The sequence below is a fragment of the Schistocerca cancellata genome, chromosome 7 (assembly GCF_023864275.1).
Source record: "Schistocerca cancellata isolate TAMUIC-IGC-003103 chromosome 7, iqSchCanc2.1, whole genome shotgun sequence".
Lineage (NCBI taxonomy): Eukaryota > Metazoa > Arthropoda > Insecta > Orthoptera > Acrididae > Schistocerca > Schistocerca cancellata.
This window is the reverse complement of record NC_064632.1, coordinates 394,904,851-394,923,458: the sequence shown is the minus strand read 5'-3', so window position 1 is coordinate 394,923,458 and position 18,608 is coordinate 394,904,851. Positions and strand designations below refer to the sequence as shown.

At 41.8% G+C, this 18,608-nt stretch overlaps 1 protein-coding gene across 1 annotated transcript in view; it reads left to right on the top strand.

The window, feature by feature from the left end:
- Nucleotides 1-13,935: 13,935 nt before the first annotated feature.
- The window catches only part of LOC126092788 (serine-rich adhesin for platelets-like), a 112,868-nt gene continuing 108,195 nt past the window's right edge, over nt 13,936-18,608 (top strand). Inside the window, exon 1 of the mRNA XM_049908516.1 lies at nt 13,936-14,065. Within this exon, the coding sequence (XP_049764473.1) occupies nt 13,936-14,065 (130 nt within the window). The remainder of the gene's footprint in view (nt 14,066-18,608) is intronic.

Genomic DNA, 18,608 nt, shown 5'->3' with positions numbered 1-18,608 from the left:
TTTGCTTGCCCCGAAAATACGAGAAACAAAGTAATATTTCATTGCACAGGTACCATAGTTTTGAAATTCAAAAGTGTTGAGAAGGTTTTCGAGATGAATGACCTACAGGACGAAGCTAAGACGTTACACCATTTTTACACATATCTTCTCTTTGAGGGAGTTTGAGCATAAATTTGACGTATTTAATGAACTTTTTCTTCTTCTTTTCCCCAGAATTTATGCCGTCTAGTCCACCACTGCACGCCGCGACGTTGGATGCCGCTTGATGGTGATGCGGGCACGTGACGCGGTAATATATGTATGCGGAGCAGACAGGGGCGGTGGACTGCAAATGGGGAAATTCATTGAAATAAGCGACTTTGACTAAGGGTAGGTTGTTCTAGGAAGAGCCTGTGAACGAGTATCTCGAAAACGGCGAAGCTGGTCGAATGTTCATGTGCCTAGCGTTGAGAGCATCTACGGAAAGAGGTAGGGCAGTGAAACTACCCCTAGGCGCTGAATGGTTGAACGTCCACAATTCTTAACAGAACGTGGGTTTCGGAGTCTTGTCTTCACCTAAAGTAGGATACATGGTGATCTGTGGCATCTCTGCCGAAACAGCACAATGCTGGTGCACGCACAAGTGTTTCAGAACACACCTTCATCGTATATTGATGAATATGGAGATCCACAGCAGATCTCCCCGACGTGTTTTTATGTTGACCCAACGACATCGTCAGTTACGATTGCAGTGGACACGGGACCATCGGGATTCGACCGTCGATCACTGGAAACGTGTCGGCTCTTCGGGTGAATCACACTTTTGCTACACTAGGTCGATGGTCGTCTCCACAAATGCCATCATCGGGGCGAACTGCGGCTCGAAACATTCAGCGCGCCACGGATGCAGGTTCGTGGGAGCAGTATTATGCTATGGAAGACCTTCTTCAGCGCTTGCATGAAGCCTGTGGCAGTAATCGACGATCTGATAGCTGCGAATCACCTCCATTCCTTCATGCTTGACGTCCTCCCTGCCGATTACGTCATCTTTCAGCAGTATAATATATTTTGCGTGGCTCGGGGCCAGCACCGTGCAACAGTGGTTTGAGGAGCACTATAGTAAACTCACGTTGATGTCTCAGCGACATCTGAGGTAAATCCTATTGAACACGTCTGGGTGGCTATCGGGCGTCATCACCGTGTACTCAAATCAGCGACCCGTTATTTAAGTGAAGTACACGACCTGTGCGTACACATGTGATGCCTTGTACCTCCACAAACCCACCAACAAACTGTCAGGTCCGTGATACGCAGAATCAGGGGACTAGTGCAGCAGGGGATACAACCCGTCGGCTTTGAACAATGACGTCACAAGTCGCCAGAGAGCATGTATTACAGAGATGAAAGAGCTGAGGAGAATGTTGAGAAACAAAGGAATGCGAGAGAGATAAACATTGATCTTGTCAAAAGCATAAGTGTTTTTTGACTTAAAAAAAAATCTCACGAGATAGAATAAACTGATCCTACTTTATTAAGCAATATCTTGTCAAAAGCCGAGAAGCTATTGTTCTTAATGTTCTAGCTCCCTTCAGTACGTAATAAGTGTTTTTTGACTTAAAAAAAATCTCACGAGATAGAATAAACTGATCCTACTTTATTAAGCAGCTCCCTTCAGTACCTAATAAGTGTTTTTTGGCTTTTAAAAAAAAATCTCACGAGATAGAATAAACTGATCCTACTTTATGAAGCAATATCTTGTCAAAACCCGAGAAGCGATTCTTCTTAGTGTTCTAGCTCCCTTCAGTACGTAATAAGAGTTTTTTGGCTTTTAAAAAAAAAATCTCACGAGATAGAATAAACTGATCCTACTTCATTAAGCAATCAGTAAAATGATGCACCCAATATAAAGCGATCGCTTTTAGATTTACATTCAATTATTTTAATGATAGTGCTTATTAGAACACAGAACTGCTTTATTATGTATGCCTCGAAGTGAAGACATTACGATCTATGACTAAGGAATGACGTCATTGTTCAAAGCCGACGGGTTGTATCCCCTGCTGCACTAGACCCCAGAATCAGTGATGTATTTCGCTCCAAAGACGGACAAACTAGTTATTAAGCAAATGGTAATAATGTTTTGGCGTCAATTCTAGTGTCTGATTCCAGTTGTCAGCTTTGAGCAATGACGTCACACCTAAGGCAGAGACGCTACATAAAGGCAGTCTTTGAAGGCAACAGATCATAATCGTAAACAAACGAATGTAGTATACGATAAAATCACACAGTTCGCGTGGTTAATTACTTAGCCTCAAATTATACCGACAAGAATTAAATGTAACGAAAGTAAATAAGAATAGAAAAAGAGAAATATGCATGTCTGAAATAAATTATTATCGTAGTTTATGAGAGTAAAAAAACCACAGACAACCTTTAAATCTAGTACAGTATAGCGAATGGTGAAGTATGATCACCGTTAACTTTTAATACCAATTGTTAAGTGTAACGGGAAGGGGACACAAATAACGAAAACTGACAAAAAGTAGGATATAATAAATACTGGAATTGGTAACTGGAACTGACTTATATGGGTTAATTCTAGTTACCGATTCCAACCAAAATGTTACAGCATTTCTGCTTATGGTATTAGTGTCTCCATTACTATGAAAAAGAGAAAAATTTGGAAGCTGCGACTACAATACTTATTAGTTTCTCGTAGTAGTTCTCAGATCAATAAGCAACCTAGAAATCCTACAAAAACATGTTGTTGTTGTTGTGGTCTTCAGTCCTGAGACTGGTTTGATGCAGCTCTCCATGCTACTCTATCCTGTGCAAGCTTCTTCATCTCCCAGTATCTACTGCAACCTACATCCTTCTGAATCTGCTTAGTGTATTCATCTCTTGGTCTCCCTCTACGATTTTTACCCTCCACACTGCCTTCCAATGCTAAATTTGTGATCCCTTGATGCCTCAAAACATGTCCTACCAACCGATCCCTTCTTCTAGTCAAGTTGTGCCACAAACTTCTCTTCTCCCCAATGCTATTCAATACCTCCTCATTAGTTACGTGATCTACCCACCTTATCTTCAGCATTCTTCTGTAGCACCACATTTCGAAAGCTTCTATTCTCTTCTTGTCCAAACTAGTTATCGTCCATGTTTCACTTCCATACATGGCTACACTCCATATAAATACTTTCAGAAACGACTTCCTGATACTTAAATCTATACTCGATGTTAACAAATTCCTCTTCTTGAGAAACGCTTTCCTTGCCATTGCCAGTCTACATTTTATATCCTCTATACTTCGACCATCATTGGATATTTTACTCCCTAAATAGCAAAACTCCTTTACTACTTTAAGTGTCTCATTTCCGAATCTAATTCCCTCAGCACCACCCGACTTAATTTGACTACATTCCATTATCCTCGTTTTGCTTTTGTTGATGTTCATCTTATATCCTCCTTTCAAGACACTGTCCATTCCGTTCAACTGCTCTTCCAAGTCCTTTGCTGTCTCTGACAGAATTACAATGTCATCGGCGAACCTCAAAGTTTTTACTTCTTCTCCATGAATTTTAATACCTACTCCGAATTTTTCTTTTGTTTCCTTTACTGCTTGCTCAATATACAGACTGAATAACATCGGGGAGAGGCTACAACCCTGTCTTACTCCTTTCCCAACCACTGCTTCCCTTTCATGCCCCTCGACTCTTATAACTGCCATCTGGTTTCTGTACAAACTGTAAATAGCCTTTCGCTCCCTGTATTTTACCCCTGCCACCTTCAGAATTTGAAAGAGAGTATTCCAGTTAACATTGTCAAAAGCTTTCTCTAAGTCTACAAATGCTAGAAACGTAGGTTTGCCTTTTCTTAATCTTTCTTCTAAGATAAGTCGTAAGGTCAGTATTGCCTCACGTGTTCCAACATTTCTAAGGAATCCAAACTGATCTTCCCCGAGGTCGGCTTCTACCAGTTTTTCCATTCGTCTGTAAAGAATTCGCGTTAGTATTTTGCAGCTGTGACTTATTAAACTGATAGTTCGGTAATTTTCACATCTGTCAACACCTGGTTTCTTTGGGATTGGAATTATTATATTCTTCTTGAAGTCTGAGGGTATTTCACCTGTCTCATACATCTTGCTCACCATATGGTAGAGTTTTGTCATGACTGGCTCTCCCGAGGCCATCAGTAGTTCAAATGGAATGTTGTCTACTCCCGGGGCCTTGTTTCGACTCAGGTCTTTCAGTGCTCTGTCAAACTCTTCACGCAGTATCTTATCTCCCATTTCGTCTTCATCTACATCCTCTTCCATTTCCATAATATTGTCCTCAAGTACATCGCCCTTGTATAGACCCTCTATATACTCCTTCCACCTTTCTGCTTTCCCTTCTTTGCTTAGAACTGGGTTGCCATCTGAGCTCTTGATATTCATACAAGTGGTTCTCTTCTCTCCAAAGGTCTCTTTAATTTTCCTGTAGGCAGTATCTATCTTACCCCTAGTGAGACAAGCCTCTACATCCTTACATTTGTCCTCTAGCCATGCCTGCTTAGCCATTTTGCACTTCCTGTCGATATCATTTTTGAGACGTTTGTATTCCTTTTTGCCTGCTTCACTTACTGCATTTTTATATTTTCTCCTTTCATCAATTAAATTCAATATTTCTTCTGTTACCCAAGGATTTCTATTAGCCCTCGTCTTTTTACCTACTTGATCCTCTGCTGCCTTCACTACTTCATCCCTCAGAGCTACCCATTCTTCTTCTACTGTATTTCTTTCCCAATTCCTGTCAATTGTTCCCTTATGCTCTCCCTGAAACTCTCTACAACCTCTGGTTCTTTCAGTTTATCCAGGTCCCATCTCCTTAAATTCCCACCTTTTTGCAGTTTCTTCAGTTTCAATCTGCAGTTCATAACCAATAGATTGTGGTCAGAATCCACATCTGCCCCAGGAAATGTCTTACAATTGAAAACCTGGTTCCTAAATCTCTGTCTTACCATTATATAATCTACTGATACAAAAACATAGTCAACAGATTTATTGCAAAAATGTCCAAAATTATGAACCATCGAAAAGTTGGAATCGGTAACTAGAATTGTCCTAGGCCACTTTTAGTTACTGATTCCAGCCATTCAATGATTCATTAATTAGATGTTTTTTAGCACATGTGTGCACTAGAATGTAGGCTACTATGATTTCTGCATTGTCCGCCACCGTTAGCTGAGTGGAATAGCCGGCACGGTAGCTCAGCATGTTCGGTCAGAGGGCTGCGTGCTCTCTGTAATAAAAAAACTGAGTCAAGGAATCAACGATTTACTTGAACGGATGTCTTGTGACGTCCGCCTATACCAAACGCAACGAACTATATCGAACAAAATGGAGAAAAAGAGTAGTCAGCGCGACGCACTATCAATCCTAAGGGCCCGGGTTCGATTCCCGGCTGGGTCGGAGATTTTCTCCGCTCAGGGATTGGGTGTTGTGTTGTCCTAATCATCATCATTTCAACCCCATCGACGCGCAAGTCGCCGAAGTGGCGTCAAATCGAAAGATTTGCACCAAGCGAGCCGTCTACCCGACGGGAGGACCTCGTCACAAGTCTATTATTATATTATTTCTGCATTTGTAATTGCTCTCTGAACTACTGCAGAAAGTTATTAACACTGGAATCCGTAACTAGTATTGCCCTATACAGGTCAGTTCTAGTTACCAATTCCAATTTTTGCTATACACCGCAGCAGTTTTAGAGAGCAATTACAAACGTAGAAATGGTATTATGTTTCAGTGCGTACAACTGCAAAAATAATTTACATATGAATCACAGAGTGATTGGATTCTGTAACTGAAATTTACCTACATAGTTTTAATTCTAGTTATCGATTCCAATATTCTTTGTTTTTTGTAGGTATTCGTTTGTCATGTACTGGCTTTTCTTTTAGAATTTAGTGCGTCGGTTTCTCTATATTTTATGCTAGTGTTAAGTATTTGTTGTCATTCATTTAATTTTCCCGTTTTTCTAATATATTTTAGTGTCTCTCCGCCCAAAACCCCTACTTTCCTGCCCTTCACCCGTTAGATACAGTAATTAATATAAAATTAACGCTATTTTATAACAGTATGAGTTCTCCATGCATTTTACTGTAATGCAACTTACAGATTCTCTGTGCTTTTCTAGTCGCATACATTACGAGAATACTTCTTATCAGATATGAAACTTTGTTTCTAATTCTTGTCCTTATTGTTTTCGTTATCTTCAATTCGTTTCGATATAATTCATGACTAAGTAAATAACTGCGTGAATGTGATTGTAATTTTATCGTATGCTACATTCGTTTGTTTACGAGTATGATCCGTTGCTTTCATAGATTGCCTATACGTAGCGTCTCTGCCTTAGGTATGACTTCATTGCTCAAAGCTGACGAGTGGAATCGGACTCTAGAATTTATCCATGTTTTGGCTGATCAGTGTATAATATTATACAGCAGACCGATCAATTCTTAGACTAAATCCTTGAGATGTTGGTTCCTAACCTCAACCAGAGTCCATGATGATGAGTCACGAAACTCCCAATTTTTCTGCAACTTCGTTACTGCAGCGTCGGCAAGTGACTGGCAAGTATGACACACTGTGAGAGGATTTTATACTGGCATAGAAAAGCCCATTCAGATTGCAAATGAGGTCGTATTTCGAAGTTCATTGTGGCGCTATAAGTACAGCACACTCAATCAGGGCAGCTTTTTACCAGTTATGGTGTCTTTGTGCCACTTACCACTTATGCTTCAAATGGCTACTGCTCCACCTACATGCATTATTTTGTACGGAAGTGACAGTTGTATAACCTCTGTGATTTCTGGTTCGAATTTCAGTTATCTTTAAAACTTCTTAAAATCTCTTTGGCTTGTGACTACCAGTTAATTCCGTTGACCATGTCGAGAGCTTCTGGCGACAGTGATTAAGTTGAACAACACCAGATCAATGCAAATATCATCATATTTCAAAGCAAACCTTCAGTGCCGAATTAGCACAGTTTATCTTTACTGCTTACTAACACAAGATTTCCTTCTGGCACGATCTAAATTTACCTTGAGCATTAGACAAAGGAAAAAAAAATCTTTGTTTTTTAAGACTGTTCTAAAGTTACCCTGAATAACTGTGTAACTTCGTACCAGCATTAAAATTAAAATTTTACTCTAGGAGGGTGTAGTTAGTATACATTTTCACTTTTCCAAGGACTCAGAAACTGTAGGCGTAAAGTGTTACATGTCTGTTGTGGTGTGTAATTTATATTGTCGTGCATTTTCACAAAATGGAAAAAGTGGTACAAAGCTACCGCAGTTGACTGTAAGGAGTTTTATAATGTGGAATTAAGTAAAACGTTTTTCCTTTTTAAGGCAGTGTAGTATCGATAACAGAGAGAGATGGAAACCAAGTCTCTTTTTTCAAGGCGAATTAGAGTAGTCAGACTGGACAGACATGCTTAAGACGTGAAAACCAGGAAAGGTGTAGGGCAAGGACATTCATTGTCACCACTGATGTTCTCTTGTCCATTGAAGTGGAAATGGGGGAAATATACAACTGTTATTGTTTTTCAAGGACAGAAAACATGCATAATATATGTAACTGGTGGTGTGACAGTGGTAGGCGAAAGTGAACAGGGATTGGGTTTTGTACCAAATTTATCGGAATATATGCAAGCCGTAGGTTAAGGCATCACATAAACACGAAGAATGCGTCAGAGGTGGGCGTGCTGGGTGCTGGAGGACTAAATGTTACAGCCGGAAAAGAGATCTCAAACGGACATATACGTTTTGATACCTGTCATGCATAACAGATAAATGCGTTAGGTACATTCAAGGCATAGAAGCAAGGACAAGGCCACAAGCTCTTTCCTGAAAATAAATAGCGGTTAATGTCCAACTTTTGAGTATATTAACTGAATCAAAAATCCGTGAAGTTTCTCGTGAAACGAACTACAGTCCGCACAAAGCATCAGGAAGTACGTGACAATCAGGCACATGTACTCATAATCAGTGGCTTTTGAACGAGACCACATCAGATTACAATTCATTTTTCGTCTTAAAAGAAGTTTAGGTGGTTCGATTATCACTTGACTACTGTTGTATTAGACTAGTTTAGTGTCCGCTGCTTCGCTCTGCACAGACTTTATTTGTTTGTTTTTCTTTAATCGAATATTTTTGTTGTTCACTAATTGCAACACCTCATGAATTCCTCAGGCCAATTTCGCCCATAGAACAATGGTTTCTACCGATTGTATTTCTGATCAAAAAGCGATTTTGGTAGCTGGAGTGCAGGGTCTTTGTTAATCAAGCCTTGTACGTTCTTGTGGTGATATTTACAAAGAAACTTTCGTCTCGCAACACATATTTATTTTTATCCAAGCGGGAAGTGAAATACCAATTTTTGTAGATTTAGCTTTAAACTTTTCTTTAACGTAACAAAATATTTTCTTTACTAAACTGGTCCCCTATTTCACCCTCTTAGGGATTGAATTTCCAAAAACAGTGAAACATGCATTTATTTATTTCTAGCAGAGAAGCCAAATACAAATTTTCATAGATGTAGCTTCAAATGTTTTAATAATGAATTATTTCACCCCCATATGGGTTGAATTTCCAAAAACAATATAACAAGTATTTTTTAAATTTCTAACGAAGAAGCCAAATACAATTTTTATAGATTTAGGTTTGAAGATGCTTACATAATGAAATAAATTCATAACACGTTTCATCCCCAATTCACTCTCTTAGCAGGTTGAATTTCGAAAAACATTGAGACACTTTTTTTGTTTGTAACTGAGAAGTCAAGAGCTAGTTTTCAAAGATGTAGCTTTAAAATTGCTTTAGAAGTTCTTTAATAATGATCTGTTTTCAAAAACGACTTTCATCCTCTATTTTACTCCCTCTTTTGGATCATCAGTCTTCTGACAGGTTTTATGCAGCCCGCCAGAAATTACTTTCCACTGCCAACCTCTTCATCTCGGAGTAACACTTGCAATCTACATCTCAATTATTTGCAGAGTGTGTTCCAATCGCTGTTTTCCTCTGGAGCTTTTACCTTCTACAGCTCCTTGCAGTACCATGGAAATTATTTCCTGATGTCTTAATAGATGTCCTTCTATTATGTCCCATCTTCTTGTTAATGTTTGCCATATATTCCTTTAGTCTCAGATTCTCCAGAGGAACTCATCATTCGTTACCTTAACAGTCCAACTAATTTTCAACATTCTTCTGTGACGCGCCTTGTATTTATTCCACTCTTGAAGATTTCTTTTATTTGCATAATTGCTTCTTCGATGTGTAGACAGAACAATAGGGGCTAAAGACTAAATCCCTGTCTTACACCCTTTTTTATCCAAGCTCTTCGTTCTTTCCCTAACACTCTTATTATTTTCTCTTGGTTCTTGTACATATCGTGTATTACCCGCCTCACCCTATAGCTTACCCCAATTTTCTGAGAATTTCGAACATCTTGCATCATTTTATATTGTCGAACGCTTTTTCCAGGTCGATAAATACACTCCTGGAAATTGAAATAAGAACACCGTGAATTCATTGTCCCAGGAAGGGGAAACTTTATTGACACATTCCTGGGGTCAGATACATCACATGATCACACTGACAGAACCACAGGCACATAGACACAGGCAACAGGGCATGCACAATGTCGGCACTAGTACAGTGTATATCCACCTTTCGCAGCAATGCAGGCTGCTATTCTCCCATGGAGACGATCGTAGAGATGCTGGATGTAGTCCTGTGGAACGGCTTGCCATGCCATTTCCACCTGGCGCCTCAGTTGGACCAGCGTTCGTGCTGGACGTGCAGACCGCGTGAGACGACGCTTCATCCAGTCCCAAACATGCTCAATGGGGGACAGATCCTGAGATCTTGCCGGCCAGGGTAGTTGACTTACACCTTCTAGAGCACGTTGGGTGGCACGGGATACATGCGGACGTGCATTGTCCTGTTGGAACAGCAAGTTCCCTTGCCGGTCTAGGAATGGTAGAACGATGGGTTCGATGACGGTTTGGATGTACCGTGCACTATTCAGTGTCCCCTCGACGATCACCAGTGGTGTACGGCCAGTGTAGGAGATCGCTCCCCACACCATGATGCCGGGTGTTGGCCCTGTGTGCCTCGGTCGTATGCAGTCCTGATTGTGGCGCTCACCTGCACGGCGCCAAACACGCATACGACCATCATTGGCACCAAGGCAGAAGCGACTCTCATCGCTGAAGACGACACGTCTCCATTCGTCCCTCCATTCACGCCTGTCGCGACACCACTGGAGGCGGGCTGCACGATGTTGGGGCGTGAGCGGAAGACGGCCTAACGGTGTGCGGGACCGTAGCCCAGCTTCATGGAGACGGTTGCGAATGGTCCTCGCCGATACCCCAGGAGCAACAGTGTCCCTAATTTGCTGGGAAGTGGCGGTGCGGTCCCCTGCGGCACTGCGTAGGATCCTACGTTCTTGGCGTGCATCCGTGCGTCGCTGCGGTCCGGTCCCAGGTCGACGGGCACGTGCACCTTCCGCCGACCACTGGCGACAACATCGATGTACTGTGGAGACCTCACGCCCCACGTGTTGAGCAATTCGGCGGTACGTCCACCCGGCCTCCCGCATGCCCACTATACGCCCTCGCTCAAAGTCCGTCAACTGCACATACGGTTCACGTCCACGCTGTCGCGACATGCTACCAGTGTTAAAGACTGCGATGGAGCTCCGTATGCCACGGCAAACTGGCTGACACTGACGGCGGCGGTGCACAAATGCTGCGCAGCTAGCGCCATTCGACGGCCAACACCGCGGTTCCTGGTGTGTCCGTTGTGCCGTGCGTGTGATCATTGCTTGTACAGCCCTCTCGCAGTGTCCGGAGCAAGTATGGTGGGTCTGACACACCGGTGTCAATGTGTTCTTTTTTCCATTTCCAGGAGTGTATTATGAATGTGTCTTGATTTTTCTTCAGTCTTACTTCCATTATCAAACGCAACGTCAGAACTGCCTCTCTGGTGCCTTTACCCTTCCTAAAGCCAAACTGGTCGTCACCTAACACATCCTCAATTTTCTTTTGCAGTCTTTCGTATATTACTCTCGTCAGCAACGTGGATGCATGAGCTGTTAAGCCGGCTGTGCGATAATTCTCGCATTTATCGGCTCTTGCTATCTGCAGAATTGTGTGGATGATGTTTTTCCGAAAGTCTGATGGTATATCATCAGACTCATACATCTACACACCAATGTGAGTAGTCGTTTTATTACTATTTCTCCCAATGATTTTAGAAATTCTGATGGAATGTTGTCTATCCCTTCTGTCTTGTTCAAACGCAACTCTTTCAAAGCTCTTTTGAATATTGATTCTAATGCTGGATTCCCTAACTCTTCTTTATCGACTCCTGACTTTTCTTCTATCACGTCACCAAACAAGTCTTCCCCCTCATAGAGATCTTCAGCGTAATCCTTCCATCTATATGCTCTCTCTTTCTCTTTCTTTATATATATATATATATATATATATATATATATATATATATATATATATATATATCCTCTGCATTTAACAGTGGAATTTCCATTGCACTCTTAATGTTACCACCCTTCTTTTTAATTTCACCGAAGGTTCGTTTGAGTTTTCTATATGCTGAGTCAGTCCTGCCGACAATCATTTCATTTCCGATTTCTTCATGTTTTTCCTGCAACCATTTCGCTGTATCTTCCCTGCACTCACTGTCTGTTTCTTTCCTAAGTGACTTGTATTCTTGCATTTATTTCACTTCTAAGTTACCTGTATTTCTATATTCGTGAATATCCCAGAACATTTTTGTACTTCCTTCATCCATCGATCAACTGAAGTATTTCTTGTGTTACCCATGGTTTCTTCGCAGTTACCTTCTTTGTACCTATGTTTTTCTCTCCAACTTCTGTGACTTCCCTTATAAGAGATTTTCATTTCTCTTCAGCTGACCCGCTTACCGAGCTATTCCTCATCGTAGAATCTATAGCCCCAGAGAACTTCAAGCATTTCTCCTCATTCCTTAGTACTTTCATATCCCACTTCTTTGCACATCGATTTTTCCTGACTAATCTCTTACACTTTAACCTATTAACTACTAAATTGCGATATGAGTCTCCTAGGTACGCAATAGTGGTTGAATTTCCCGAAATGCTGAAACACTTATTTCTTTATTTCTGACCAAGAAACCAAATACCGATTTCCGTAGTTCTAGCTTCAAAATTGTTTTAATAGCAACATTTTTCAAAAAACTTTTCATCCCCCTGCTTCACCGTCTTAGGGTTAGAATGTCGAATAATCCCTTATTAAACGATTTCTTCGGTGTGTGTGTGTTGGGGTTTATGGGCGCTCAACAGCGAGGTCATCAGCGCCCGATTTCTTCAGTACACGATCAACATTCCGTCGCAATTTGAAGTTTCTATCCATAGCAGTTTGGGTTGTGCGATGACGAGTCAGTCAATCAGGACTTTGCCTTTTATAATGTATATAGATACCACTCAGATTTTATTATTACAAGTTCACATTAGTAGGAGCTGGGATATTAGTTTAAGTTCATTTTCCTATTCGTGTTGGAAAAAACTCCATTGCGTTTAGTGACTGCGGAACAGAGAGGTAACAGTACTAAAAATAGCAGTTTTCAGTTGGTGTCATGCCATTCTTCTATTAATACATGCCAGCCGCTTGGAGCGCTAGCATCGCCGCAGGCAGCTGCAGGTATCAGAGGGTTGCGTTTTCTTGCCCTCTACAGTGTTTCGCGACTGTTTGTCGTAGACTGTGCCTCAATGCGACAGAGATAGGGCTTGGAAAATGACACTTGAGTTCGAACAGGCTCATGATTTCCCGATAAGCCGAAGCGTTTGATACACTATCGAGCTTTTTTGAACAATCACGTGACATTTGACATGCGCGGCGTGAGTGGAAGGAATATGCAAGAAACTGTGAGCTAGCCACAACAAAAAACTATGGATCTATTTAATACTTGACAATTTCTTGAAACACTGGAGCAAAATAGCGTTAAGTCCTACCGCTGCACAAGCTGCTATTGGGTTTGAACAAATTTACGAGTTCTCAAACAGTAGTGATAAGTATGGATATATAAACGTTTACACTGATTTTTAAGTAAAGAAAATAGACAAAGCCGAAAATGTCGTCCTCTAAAAGTATTACTTGACTTAACTCAGTATAATATTTTATTTGTTTATGATAGTTGATAAAGAATTGTCGAGTAGGTTCCAAATGAGCAATTCAATCTGTATTCAGAAGAATAACAGGTAGCAGATGTTAATCAGTTTGAAAACAAGAAGGCAGAATTCAGGTGAAATAATGAAGACAATTAATCAGGAATTAAATGAAAAAAAAAAACCGAAATGTATCGTAATAAAGTGATTGTAACTTTTATTGCGAGAATTAATTACAGCGGCAAGTCCCGTCTTGGAGGTCATACCATGAGACTATATCGTGCAACGAGCAAAAGCTCGAGAATTGGACAGAATCATGACTGTAAACTTTTATTTATTTATTAGTTGTCGTTGTTACGCATAATCTATGCCTTAGAAGATATTTCATCCCGGGTTTTTCAGTTATTTTTATTATTAAAATCGATAGTGCATTAAAAACACTAAGACTGGTCGTTGTGATAGTACAACAAAAGTCACTGGATTGCAGGTCGATCAAAAGATCGAACAGAACCCGAGATCTCCCGAATTGTGACGTAAACTGTTCGAACAGTTCGAGTCGCGTTCATACACAGCCCTAGGCAGAGATGGGTGCTTACGCCACATGGTACGCCGTCTGTATATATCAGTAGGTTCTTAGGTAACGGATGTCTGTGATCTGCGGACGCGTTCACCTGTTTTGAGTAATGGCGGCAACTGCGATGTAAGCTCTTTGGAAGTAAACAAGCGGGTCGCGGTCGGGCGCGGCGAAGATGCCAGCTGGTGTAGGCCGGCGGTCGCGCTCGGGTTCGCCGCTATGCGGCTGCTGTGGGGACCGCGAGGGAGATGGGGCGCGCAGGCGTCGGCGTAGGCCGCGGGGCAGACGCACCGTCTCCTGCGGCTGTGAGCACGATGACGCAGCTGACGACGTGAGTACTGACTTGCTCCGAGTGATCACGTCTTACATCTGCTCTCAGCCTAAACTTCACTACTACATTAATCCGGAGTAATTTCCAAGATCACTTGCAAGCATATATATCGCACGCGCGACTGTCGAGCCGGCAGATATCGATTTTGTTTACAGCGTCGACCACAGTCTACGACGAACAGTCGCGCTTGTAGCGCTAGCATCGCTTCAATTTTCAGAAGTTACACAAGTGGCGGTGACTTTTCCACCCGAAAGAGAAAATGTAGTTAAGGTAATACCCTATCGCCTGTCATTGTCAACATATAAAAATAAAATTCTCAGTGTAATGTAAAACAGGTATACTTGGTTCTCAGTAGCAGAGTCGTAATCGTTATGTTAAATGAATTGTGACAATGTGTTTAAGTTCAAAAGGGACTGATTACAAGTATATCCGAGAGCTTGGCACGTCTTTTCTAGATTGTGACGCTTTGCGTTGATTGTAATTCTTTTCAGAAGCTTCTTTGCGAATTTCAGACACATTTTATACAATAACAACCAGATACTTTGTTGCTACTGCAATTTACAGTAGCAGAGTAAATTCCGAAATACGACCTCATTTGCGTTTTGAATGTGCTTCTGCATTCCATATATACAATGCGCAGTCGTTTCGCAGTGTGTTTATATGTACCAGCCACTTGGCATCGCTGCAGTAGCGGTTGCAAAAGAATTGCTGGGGTTACGTAACTGTTTATGATACTCGACCGTCAACAACAGATCATCTGATGTCAGTAGTGTTCTACAGATGAGTGGAGTCGATTCGGTGTCGATTCGTACTACTTTACATGGCGTGAGTTAATTACGAGATGAGCACCGTGGACAGTTATTTACAGTTCTGTTGGGGATATGATCTATTGCCGAATCACTGTTGTAAGAATTGCTTGGATTGACGTGGGCAGATGTGTGCGAAGCTGGTTACAAAAACGAACGATATTGACTTCGCACTATACTTGTATTGATCAAATGTCGCAAAAGATCTATGATTAGAATAAAACACGTGGTTCGATACGTGTAAATTAACAGTACAGTAGATTATTATTTTAGTGTCTTGCTGGGTTAAAATTATATACTGGAAATTACTGCTACAGAAACTAGAATATCCTCTAACCATTTGCGATTACTATGATTTTTTGTCATGAGCGTGTTGTTTGACTGTGAAGAATGATAGAGCTCTCGTAGGTGGAGAAAACAAGGTTGTAGAAGTAGATACATTGCACATCACAAATCGCAAGTACAGGAAACGACGACTTTTGAACAGGTTTGGTGTTTGGTGGCATTGGAAGATAGGCTCGAAAGTACTTCATAGTGAGAGTGTATTCGAGGTATAAACGAAACTTTAGTGTTCCTTGTTAAGCATTTCATCTTGCCAGGAATGAAAGTAATTACCGACGGCTGTAAGTCTTAAAGCAGAAGAAAGAAGGATTTGATCACAAATTTGTCAGCCATTCATTGGAAAGTGTGACTTTGGAAAATCTGTAGGTTCATACGCAGAATATCTCAGAAATCCTCTATTAAAAGAGAACGCTGACTGGGAGACAGACGAACTGTGCATATTTCAGTACCAGTACTTCCACAACTGGCGGTTACGTGGCAAACTGCTTCCTTGCGAGACTTTCCCAATTTTCTTGACAGATGTATGTAGAGTATACCCTGGCTACTGCGAGAAAGGACTGCCCATGGCTGCGTACACAACAGGCAGAAATATCCAGGGGTTTGGATGACGCGTAAAGAAAGTTTAATTACATTTAATTCCATCATTGGAAGACATTCATCTTTTGTCGTTGTTTTTGTCAACACTGTAAATAAAGACGATATCGTCCATCTTTTGTCGTTGTTATCAAAGGTGTGATCAAAATCGATATCTGGCGCTTTGACAGTCGTACGTTCGATATATATCGCTTGCAAGTAGTCTTGAAAATTACGTAAGGAACATTGGCAACAATAAACAAGGGCTATGGTAACGCCTCTTCTGGATAATCTACGAAATAACTTCAAAATGGGACAGATGTAGCGCCTCTTGTACATAAGATATTATGTAAATGGGATTTATTGCAAATAGTTGTTGTGGTATTCAGTCCAGAGACTGGTTTGATGCAGCTCTCCATGCTACTCTATCCTGTGCAAGCTTCTTCATCTCCCAGTACGTACTGCAGCCTACATCCTTCTGAATCTGCTTAGTGTATTCATCTCTTGGTCTCCCTCTACGATTTTTACTCTCCACGATGCCCTCCAATACTAAATTGGTGATCCCTTGATGCCTCAGAACATGTCCTACCAACCGATCCCTTCTTCTAGTCAAGTTGTGCCACAAACTCCTCTTTTCCCCAATTCTATTCAATACCTTCTCATTAGTTATGTGATCTACCCATCTAATCTTCAGCATTCTTCTGTAGCACCACATTTCGAAAGCTTCTAATCTCGTATTGTTGCAAATTATTTAGTAAAAAAACAACGCAAACTCCTCGATGAGCGCTGAGAGTTTATTAAGTGGTGTATAGGATAATTTTTTTTTCGGTATTTGTAGTGACTTCCGGGCTGATGCTTAGTTTGAGACTTAATGGGCTCAGCTGAAAGTGCCATGAGTGAAATGAGCAGCAATGATTTTTGCAAGCTTCATTGATCCACATTGTAATCTCCTACTCTATTATCCATTTGCTGTGTACAATTCTGATCCTCCTTTTAATATGTAGGCTACGTATGGAGCGAGCTCACAAATTTTAACCCTACGACTACCATCGGGACGTCTGTTGCCCACGATAGGTTATCAGCTAGGCAGTGAGAATTTGCTGCATGTTTTTGTTATTTATCAGCGTCTCTCTGATAAAGGAAAGCCTGCTAACGGTTGCAGAATTGTTGTAATTACAGATTGCACCTGTAGGTTGTGCTCTCCTCTAAGTTTCATTGTCAAGTCACATCGCCGTATTGTTGCATCGAATTAGTTCGCACCTGCAGATAGGCAACACAACTGCTAGATAAGCATAGATAATTGCTGTCATTCCTTCCCAGATACATCTTGTCAACAGATTGCACGCGCGTACTGCGTTTGCCACATCACAAATGAAACTCACAGTGAGCGCCTGCAATATCAGTTACAAACTTGAAGAGACGCTCTCTCCATTGATGTGTGTGTGTTTTCGGTATATCTTGAAGTTTTTGGCTATCGTTTGTTTGAGCTCCGTAGGTACTTATAGAAAATCCAGTACGTCTACCCCTTCCCGTGTTCGAAAATGAAACAACGGAAAATATTATTTTCATACTGTCACTTCTGACAATGACGTTAATTAAAATCATCATTAATTAATAATTATTTTGATAATATTGATAAAGGTGATATCCAACGGGTTAAGTGGTGGTAGGATATTGTCTGACAGATTCAGGAAAGATCTGTGACGCTCGCAGGATAAGCAGTGCGTCCTATTACCAACCTCCCCCCTGCGGGTCCAGGGATTAGAATAGGCCCGAGGTATTCCTGCTTGTCGTAAGAGGCGACTAAAAGGAGTCCATCCCCCTCACGGGGGTAGTTAGCGCCTGCGTCCGGAGACGGACGATTCCTCGACCTATTATTGTGGTCTTTTTGGTTTTTCACTTCTCGTTTCTTCCTTCCTTTTGTTGGTTCCTTTCTTTGCTCTTCTCCACCTCACTGTCTTCCTTACTCTTTCCCTTGACTTCTCCTTGCCTTCTCCTTGCCTTCTCATTGCCTTCTTCTCCTTGCCTTCTCATTGCCTTCTTTTCCTTGCCTTCTCATTGCCTTCTTCTCCTTGCCTTCTCATTGCCTTCTCTGGTCTCCGCCTCGGCGTTTGAGACAGTCTGTCCTCTTTCTCTCTCTCTCTTCTTTTTCCTCTTATTCCTTCCTCCCTGTGCGTGCCTGAAGGCCGACCCACGCGTTCGCACACGTAGCCGGTGACGGGGTAACGCGTAAGTCCCCGCCCTGGGTAGACATGTAAGGCACGCGCGTACCCCCTGGTAAAGGCCAGGCCCGGGGAGGGGTGATTGCCTGAGCTGATACCTTCTGACCATGCCGATTGGTCCCTCCGTCTGTTTCTCGGGAGGTGTGACCTGAGGTGTAAACATTCACCTAAGGCGGGAGTGCCCTCTGAGAGGGTCCCCACAAAGAAGGAGCGCGCCATCGGAGACGCTGGCAATCATGGGGGATTCCTCCGCAATGGATTCTACTCCATCTCTCTCGACTTCTGCCCAAAAACGGAAACGTGACCAGCCAACAGTGACAAAAGTACTACCGCCTGCCCAACAGTTCCTCGTCGTTTCTCGATCTGAGGACGGAAAGGATTTTTCCTCTGTCAACCCTTTCGTTATTCAGAAGGGCGTAGATGCCATAGCCGGATCTGTCAAATCTTGTACCAGGTTGCGTAACGGTACCTTATTACTAGAAACTGAGAGTGCCTTTCAGGCACAAAAACTGCTTCGGGCCACACTCCTGTACACGTTCCCTGTCCGAGTGGAGGCCCACCGAACTTTGAATTC